General features: G+C 33.6%; 1 protein-coding gene across 1 annotated transcript; it reads left to right on the top strand.

Annotated features, from left to right (window-relative positions):
* Window positions 1-3,409: 3,409 nt before the first annotated feature.
* Window positions 3,410-8,836, top strand: LOC126693720 (transcription initiation factor IIB). Its single transcript, XM_050389861.1, has 7 exons — window positions 3,410-4,000; window positions 6,468-6,492; window positions 7,058-7,187; window positions 7,280-7,410; window positions 7,520-7,608; window positions 8,267-8,343; window positions 8,583-8,836. The coding sequence occupies exons 1-7, from the start codon at window positions 3,648-3,650 to the stop codon at window positions 8,714-8,716; spliced, it is 939 nt and encodes a 312-aa protein (XP_050245818.1). The 5' UTR covers window positions 3,410-3,647; the 3' UTR covers window positions 8,717-8,836.
* The last annotated feature ends 955 nt before the right edge of the window (window positions 8,837-9,791 follow it).

Raw genomic sequence — 9,791 nt, 5'->3', positions numbered from 1 at the left:
CTATTTTATTATCTTTTTTTTTCTCCTTTAAATTTCTTAGCAAAACTCAGTTGTTTATTGTTGGAAGATGATGATATTTGTTATCATTCTTAGAAGTTTTTAGAGAATAGATATATTGTCTTTAGTAAGTAGGTACTAAAAAACTATTATAGTTAAATAAATATTCATATATCTTAATTTTGTGGTTGATCAAAATTCTTAGATGAATGAGATTAACTTTTTAGGACATAAAATTTATATCTTTTTTGATTGATGTAAATCTCTATATACTTTAAAAATCAAATTATTTATATCTTTATTTTGTAATACAAATAAAATCTAAAATTGACCTTAATTATTACAGTACTTTTTTTCCACAACAAGCATGTGCATGCAATGCTGCCCTAACTAGTATTTATAAATGCAGCAATCAAGTCTCAACTCAAGAGACCAATCCAGATTGGTTTTAACTCCAAGAATTAGTTGCCACTTTGCCTGTTACCAGTTAACCAACCATAAACAAAAGTCATTCCCTCACATCACACTCAAGTCTCAAAACTGGCACAAAAAACATGCTCACCGTATGGACTTTGAACAAACCTTATCCCCAGTGTCTCAAAAATAGAAACAAAAGAAAAAGAAAACGTTTTGCATTTTATTTTATTCTTTCATTGGACTACACCTCTCCCACCTTCCCAACTTGCCACGCATGTGTGCAGTGTGCGTAATCCAACTTCAGATAAAATGATATTGAAGTTTTTTATTTTTATTTGAGTTTGTAGATAACCCTACTTTAAAGTTATTAAATTTGTAACCGTTCATTTAAAAATAAAAGTACATTTATTATAAAACAAAATAAATGTACATAAATACCAAGAATGAATTTGTGCACGTGGAACCATTGTTATTTATTTATTTATTTATTTTTCCTTAAAATGGATTGTTAACGAGCATGTAGTAAGTCGGGTGAAATTATTTAATGCGATTCTATGAATTACACCTGCTCTTATATATATATATATATATATATATGAGCCTCACATGAGATTACATCTATATGAGAAAAGAGTGCAATTTACCAATGTACCAAATAATTTCTCATATGTAACAACACCTGCATCAGCCTAAAGTTGAGTTACAACAAAAGTACGACAAATAAAAACATTCAACGATTTAGAAAAGTGATGTTCTTTCTTTACAAGCAGTTCTGCCCCATTGTTTCCTCTTAATACAAGTGATGGAAAATGACAAGGTTCGGTCCACCAATAGGTAATGAAGTGAATTACTGACCATTATAGTTTCTCTTTTGATAAAATAAAATAACATAAAAGACATTAATATTTTTGAATTTGTAAATTAACACACCAATATGACATTACCTCAATGAAAAATGGGCAAAAAAGAAAAACAAGTATAGATAGCGTGGTTTTTTTTTTTTTTTTTTTTTGAGAAAATTGATGACATGGTTAGTTAAGTTAGAAACTTAAGAAGTTCAAGGGTGAAACTAATCTTTGCATCCAAACACATGCAAATAGTCCAATTAAGCATACCATCCACGAAAATATCAAATGCATTTAATGGATTACACATTTCTCTTACATAAAAATAAGCCTCACACAAGATTTACACACATGAAATTCATATATATGCGAGAGAATTGTATTGTCCATAGAATTTGAACCGAATGATTTATTGTAACACCTATGCATCCCTGAAGTTTTTTTTTTTTTTTTTTTTTTTGAGAAATATGCATCCCTGAAGTTGACTTAAAACAAAAGTACAAGTTTCAAAAAAAAAAAAAAAAAAAAAAAAACAAAAAACCAAAAGTACAAGAAACAGAAACATTCAACGATCTTGATAAATGACGTCCTCCTTTGCAAGCAAGGTCGGCACAACAGTTTCCTTTTAGTAAAAGTGGCGCAACCGACGTGGGTTTTGCCAATTAAATAGCATCAACGTAAATTATTGATGAGTATAATTTCTCTTTAAAAAAATAAAAATAAAAACAAAAACAAAAACAAAAACAAAAGACATTATATTTTTGAATTTGTAAATTGAACGCTATTACCTCAACAGAAAAGAGGGGGAGGGGGGGGGGGGGGGGGGGAGAAGAGGCGTGGAGCACAAATTAAAGTATTTATTAGAATACAGAATAAGGTCACATAAATATTTTGCATGAGGAATCGGAGATTTAGTTAATTTTTTTTATTATTATTTATACAAAGGGAGAACATAACAATAAATTAAACATCAATATAAATGGGCATGTGGCCCATTTAGGATCTCCTTATTTTGCTAAAACTAATTTTTTGTTGTTGAAAGTACTATATATAAAAGTAAAAATTAGCTGAAATAGTATAGTAGGACTTATGAATAGTATTGAAAAGTGCAGCGAGATTCATAAATAATAGCAAAAATAAACTGAATAGTAAAATAAGTTGACAAAAATAATATTTGCCAAACGGATACGTGGTAAGTAACATGAAATTATTTCATATATTTGATAGATTACATCCTCCTCTTATATTTAATGTGGACCTCACATGTGTGGCTTGCACAGACGACTCACATTTATGCGAAAGGATTGTATAATTCACCAAGTTTACCAAGTACTTTCTCTAAGTAATAAACTATGTATTAGGCTGAAGATGACATACAACAAAAATACAAGGTATTAACAATTTGTACGATCTAGATAGTTGTTGTTCTTCATTTGCAAGTGCCCAATGGTTTTCTTTTAATCCAAGCAACACAAATGACATGAGTTCAACCACCTAAAATAAGTACTGAAATAAATTATTAGCTAATATAGTTTCTCTCTTCTTTTTCTTTTTTTTAATAAAAAATACATTAATAATTTTTAATTTTGACATTATTAACCCGCATTACCTAAAAAAAAAAAAGTATTGATAAGTGAAAATATGAAAAATGCTATGTTCATAATATTTTTATAACAAATTTTAGGTAGTAAGTTATTATTAGTTTTAATTTGAATCCACCATTAAAATTACATTTTTACCCACTAACAATAACCAGTAACAATCTATTATTTATGATTTGTTATGAAAATGTTGTGATTATAACATTTCTTGTAACAACGTAGCTAATTAGGTTAGGACTTAAGAATGAAAAATGCAAAACTCTACAATATTTTCACAAAAGTTATAGACAATAAAATGTTATTAGCGAGTAAAAAAAAAAGTGTGAGCAATAGACCTAAATTAGAAACCTATAACAACTTATCTGAATTTGTTGTGAAAGATAAAAATGTTGTGGACACAAAATTAGCAAGGAATGGATCAAAACAAATCTTACATCCAAACACATGCAAGCAAGAAAGCAAGTAGTCCAACTAAGCACGCCACCCACGAAACTCCCATGACTTTCCTAACCAAAGTCACCTCTATAAATATCCCATTCTTTCTCTCCATTTCGCATTCTCCTTTCTTCTCCTCAAGCTCCCATCTTCGAGAGAGAAAGAAAGAGAGAGAGAAGAACCCAAAAAATAAAAATAAAAAACCAAACCCAAAAACACCACCACCACCACCACCACCACCACCATCACCATTTGAAATTTCAATTTTGATCCAAAACGAGGTCGTTTCGCTGTTATTTATACAAAAAGAAGATACAGAGAGAAGAAGAGGAAGAAGAAGGAGGAGGAAGAGATGTCAGATGCGTATTGCTCAGACTGTAAGCGGCAGACGGAGGTGGTGTTCGACCACTCGGCCGGCGACACCGTGTGTTCGGAGTGCGGGTTGGTGTTGGAGTCGCACTCGATCGACGAGACCTCCGAGTGGAGGACTTTCGCAAACGAATCGGGCGATAACGACCCGGTTCGTGTCGGCGGGCCGACCAACCCGCTTTTGGCCGACGGAGGGCTCTCCACCGTCATAGCCAAGCCCAACGGCGCCACCGGAGAGTTCCTCTCCTCCTCCCTCGGCCGATGGCAGAATCGCGGTTCCAACCCCGATCGCGGCCTCATTCTAGCGTTCAAAACGATTGCCACTATGTCCGATAGGTATAATCGAAAATAATCAAAATCGATTCTTTTTGGTCTTAGAATGCGTTGGATTTTTATATATATAGGGGGGTTTTTGGAATTAGGTTTTAGTTTAGGGTTTGTTTGGATTCTGAGAAAGTGTAGAGCTACTTTATTAGGTTTTGGAATTTGGATCGGCTTGACATTTTTGCTTGAGCTGAAAATAAGGATATTTGAATTGAAGTTTGGATTTTTAGGTGAAAATTGGGTTTGGAATTAGGTTTTAGTTGGGGTTTGTTTGGATTCTGAGAAAGTGTAGCTTGTTTGAGCTACTTTTATTAGGTATTGGAATTTGGATCGGTTTGACATTTTTTGCTTGAGCTGAAAATAAGGATATTTGAATTGAAGTTTGGATTTTTAGGTGACAATTGGGTTTGGAATTAGATTTTAGTTGGGGTTTGTTTGGATTCTGAGAAAGTGTAGCTTGTGTGAGCTACTTTTATAAGGTATTGGAATTTGGATCGGCTTGACATTTTTGCTTGAGCTGAATATAGGATATTTGGATTGAAGTTTGGATTTTCAGATGAAAATTGGGTTTTTTTTTTAGTGCATTGGATTTTGCAGGCTTTTATATTAGTTAGGGTTTGTTTGGAAAAATAAATAAAGGGTATTTAGAATTGGGTTTTGGATCGGCTTGACATTTTTGTTTGTACTGGTTTGTGTGGATAAAGAGGAAGTGTGGGGGAAACGTGTTGTAATTGGCTTTGATCGAGCTGGTTTTGTAGCAAATTTAGAAATATTGGGAAGTTTGGATTTTTAAACAAAAAAATTGAGATTTAAGGTGGATCGGCTTAAAAATTTGTTGGTTTGTTTAAATGCTAAAGAAGTGCTACAATATGAGCTGGTTTTGTAGCAACTATGGGAGATTCAGAATTGGGTTTGGTTTTTTTGAACTTTCTCTGCAAGGGAGGGGGCACTTGGAAGACTTTTGGTGAAGTGGTTTATTGGACTAATAAGGGTTTCTTAGGGTGCTGAGAAAGTGAGGAAAATTGTTGGAACTACCTAGCTTGAGATAGTTTTGTAAAAACTATAGGGAAATTTGAACTGAATTTTCGATTCTTAGTGAGTTTAAATCTGGATCAGCATAAAGGTTATATTTTTCTGTGAAACTTTGAATGTTAATTCTTTTTTGTTTGGATGCTGAAAAAGTATGGGGAAAGTAAAACATGTTGGAATCAATCTTGCTTGAGCTGGTTTTGTAACAAATATAGGGTTATTGGATTTGGGTTTTGGATTTTTTGGCAGATAAGAAAGTATGGGAAGGGAAAAAGAAAAGTTGGATATTGGGTTAATCATGGTTTGGGACTCTTGAATGTGGGAAAACGAGTTTTTAGGTTTGGTTGAGATATTGATAGTATTTGGAAGCTGAAATGACATATGGCTTTAGGTTAGATATGGATTTGGTTGAGGGGCAAGTGTTGGTAGATAGAAATTGAAATTTCTGGACTTTGAACCATTCCTCAGTTTATAAACTAAGAATTTTAATCTGCTTTTGACAATTCAACATAAAACCCAGTTTGAAAATTTTCAATGCTTTTGTTCTCATGCTGATTTTGATTGTTTGAGATAATTGTAGTGATTGTAAACACCTTCAAGTTGGTAATTATTTGATGAGTTTATTATCAGATCTTTGATAGTGAGTAAACCCCAAGGGATACCACAATCGGTTGGGAACCCTCTTGAAGTGAGGTCAGAATTTGAATCTCCCCTCCTCCTTCCTTGGGGCTAAAACTTACTAATAACAAAAAAAAATTCTGTGAGCAAAAAATCCACTAGAACCTCATTATGTTTGAAGAATTTGATAATGAAAATTTCAAAGATTTGATTTTTATACCTCTTTCCTGTGCACCAATTTAGTTTGGTTTACCAAGATTGTGCTGTGATTATCTGTCTAACACATATGAGTGATTCTGATCTTTGTTATTATTTTACTTCTATTCATAATCTATGGCGTTGTAAACAAATTAAGCTTCTTGATATTGGATTGCTAAGGGACTAGGAATGAACTTACCTGCTTTGTTCAGAAGATAATTATGCCAATATTGATTGGTCAACTACTTGGCTAACTTTGTTCATAAAGATAATTGAGCTTGAGTCCACACAGGCTCGCTAAAAAGCTCTCTAATAACAACTTGGGCTGGACTGGCATAATTCTTACAGCTCAACTTGGCTCACAAACATGAGGACTCTGCCACAACTGCAAAATAATTACATTGAGTGTTTAAAATACAGACGGAGTTTGTTGGTTTACCACACTTTAGTTAGATACAATCTCTTTCTTTTCACATTTTATCTGTTCTTTTAATTGCATTAAATTGTTGTTTTGTTTAACAATGTGATATTTCTGTTATTTTAAATACTTTTGAAATGCTACTCTGCCAAAAGTTGCATTTCTGGTAAAATGAATACTGAAATACGAAGCTAATGTGGTGACATCATGTTTCAGGTTGGGCCTTGTTGCAACCATTAAGGTAAGCTATTTACTCAGTGTTATGATGTTTGATTACGAGATTGTGAATTTTTAGCACACTCATTCGACAATATGTCATACCAACACTCTTATCATTGTATTCAAATCCTTGCTATTCTTGAAGTATGTGAAGTATATAAATTGTTTGTCTATCGTTTTTCTTTTACATTATTTGTGTATTATTGTTGAAGGAATCAGAAATGTGTGACCGCAATTCCCAGAGATATAATAAAAATGGACTCACTATAGAATCAGATCACTATTTATGCTTTCAATCTCCAATGTGAAAAAATGTGATTAAAAACTTGGACCTAAAGGTTATGGTCTCAACCATGCATTATAAAACTATGTTAGAAAGGGAAATATTGTTTCTGAAAAGACCTAAGGAATTTGGAAAATGAATAACAGAATATCAGCAGAGAAGTCAGACCTGGTACTCCCTGTTGTTTGCCTTCAGGATTGTTCATGCATGTTCTCTTTGGTTTACTCTGTTTCAATAGCCATGTGATTTGAGGGTTTTTTTATCCCTCCTTTTCTTTGATGGTGATTTTGTGATGGTTTTAAAGGACCGGGCTAATGAGATATATAAGAGGGTGGAAGATCAAAAGTCTAGTAGAGGAAGAAATCAGGATGCTCTATTGGCTGCTTGTCTGTACATTGCTTGTCGACAAGAAGACAAACCACGCACTGTAAAGGGTACAGCCTATGATTTTTTTAACATCTGGATGCTTCCTGATTTTTCTTTCCCTAAGTGAATGAGCTTCCCTGAACATGTGGATTTCAACTAGAAATATGCTCTGTCGCTAATGGAGCCACAAAGAAGGAAATTGGCCGAGCAAAAGAATACATTGTGAAACAACTGGGGTTGGAGAATGGTCAGTCGGTGGAGATGGGAACAATACATGCTGGGGACTTTATGGTGAGGTTTTTTCTCTTCTTTGAAGTAGGACATAAATCATAACTTCTTTACAGAATTATTAAATTTATAGGCAGTGGCTGACGTTATTTAATTTTAACATAATCTATAGAGGCGGTTTTGTTCCAATCTTGGTATGAATAATCAAGCGGTTAAAGCTGCCCAGGAAGCTGTTACAAAATCAGAAGAGTTTGATATAAGGTAGTTCTGGTTTTCTCTTGTATTGTCATGTTTTATGCATTAACTAAAACATACATTCATGAATGAAGTTTTGCCTCTCTTTTTCTATAGAATATATTCGTTGGAGTTTGATTACTGTAGATTCCTTATGCAACATAAAATAGTTAATTTTTCTTGTTGAAAAAGGTTTCATGATATGTGAACCAATGATTTGGTGTGCGTGTGAAAAGGATGCATGTGAAAGAAATAACCACAGGAACAATGAAATTATAATAAAGAGCTTAATGATGTGTACTGTTAGTCTGTTTGCCATATGGAGATTTTGGGTACAGCTCATTTTTGGGAAGAAGAGAAGAAGAGGGTGGGGGGGGGGGGGGGGGAAGGACTTGGGGCATGGGGAGGGTAAACCCATTTTGTTCTCCACTATTGCAGTTTGCTATGGGGAAAATATGGAGTTGATTGATTGTTCTGAAAACATATGATGGAGAGTTGGGTGGAGATGCAGTTTTAAACTTTATTGTTCTCAGTATTACCATGTGGATGTTATATGTAGTCTTGTATATTGGTCACTTGTGGTTTGCCTAAGTATCCTGACACAATTTATATAACGGGATTGTTGATATTTTTCTTTGGTCAGCAATTGTTTATATCAATGAATCTTCTTTTTCCTAATTTTCAGGAGGAGCCCTATATCAATTGCAGCAGCAGTTATTTATATTATTACTCAGCTTTCGGATGACAAGAAACCTCTCAAAGGTTCACTATATCCTTATTTTTTAGCATGCTGTTATTTATTCATATTTTTTATAAAATGGTTTTAGACTTCCTTATATTGTCAATTTGAGCTAGATGAGCCAAGTTGTTGAATCATTTTAGTTATATAAATAAACTTCCGAGGCCTGACATGGGCTGCTCTTGCAATCTATGCAAAGAATGTGCTGTTTTGGACATCTCATTGTTCGACGTGTTAATTGTTATACCATGTGAAAATGCAGATATTTCAGTTGCCACTGGAGTTGCAGAAGGGACAATAAGAAATTCCTACAAGGATCTTTATCCTCATGTATCAAAGATAATACCAAGCTGGTATGCTAAGGAGGAGGATCTGAAGAGCCTTTGCAGCCCTTGAATGTAGAGCAAACATTAACGGGAATATTTAGTAACTTGAAGTTAATTTGAGGCGTTTTTATTTATATGTATTTTAAACTCTTTACATACAAACAATGAAAAAGTCGTCTTCTTTCTTCTTTTTTCCTTCCACTCAACTATGATTATTTATTTATTACTGGGACTGATATAACATATGCATGAACCTGGTGCAAGTTGTGGACATGTTGAGTGACTTTTTGGCATGATTCGGTGCATTCAGATCGGATCACCAAGTATTATATACTCATATACGTCCTCACAAATTCTTGAGGTGCCTGAATTTGGCTTAATAGTTTGCACTAACTATTCGAAAAAACTTATTTATTAATGATTAAGAATGAAAATCAGAAATGATGTAACTTTTCATCCTGTAAGGTTAGAGAATAGGTAGAAGGGAAGATGATTAATTTATTAGCCCTAATGTACATGTGCATGATTCATTTCTAAAGAAGTTCCTCAACCGTCAAGATTCTTGTAGTTTAGTAGTATTTGGTCTTGACTGGTCTTTTTAAAAAATTATAAATAGGCTTGGTTAAAAAATTATAAATAGGCTTGGTTAGTGTATGTTTTCAGGGTATATATTAACAATTTATTTTAGGAAAATTTTTATCGGGAATTGAACTGTCAAAATTTTCCTAAAATAGTTTACTATGTCCGAAGTATATACGTTAGTAAAATTCATTATAAGAACCGGAATTCAAATATCATCTCACCTACTTGTAGCAATTTATAAAAAATAAAAAATTACAAAACATGTACAATGATTATCATGTGGAGGGGCGGCTTACCAAATTAAAGTTTGTAGCAATGACTTCAGCATCTTCTTCTATGGAAAACTCAAATACAAGTGCATAATACAAAGTCTCATTATTGTATTCCCACATGTAGGGCAGGCTGACTCGCTGTACCGATGGCTCAAGAAATGAAGTAAATCCAAACAAATGTCCCTGGTCATCCGTTTGATCGCCTCAATTGGGCTTTCCAAGCACCATCCAAAATCATTTTCATCAAAGCCTTAAGGTCCCAACTAATAAGTACAGTGACACAATCATGGG

Source organism: Quercus robur, chromosome 7 (assembly GCF_932294415.1).
Source record: "Quercus robur chromosome 7, dhQueRobu3.1, whole genome shotgun sequence".
In the NCBI taxonomy this organism is placed as follows: domain Eukaryota; kingdom Viridiplantae; phylum Streptophyta; class Magnoliopsida; order Fagales; family Fagaceae; genus Quercus; species Quercus robur.
Note: the sequence above shows the minus strand (reverse complement) of the source record. Positions and strands in the feature narration are given on the sequence as shown.

Bases quoted from the DNA above. Each gene is read 5' to 3' on its own strand.
- LOC126693720 (XM_050389861.1), top strand. From the start codon at position 3,648: ATGTCAGATGCGTATTGCTCAGACTGTAAGCGGCAGACGGAGGTGGTG. The intron at 6,493-7,057 runs GTAAGCTATTTA...ATGGTTTTAAAG, and splicing joins GCCTTGTTGCAACCATTAAG to GACCGGGCTAATGAGATATA. The intron at 7,411-7,519 runs GTGAGGTTTTTT...CATAATCTATAG, and splicing joins TACATGCTGGGGACTTTATG to AGGCGGTTTTGTTCCAATCT.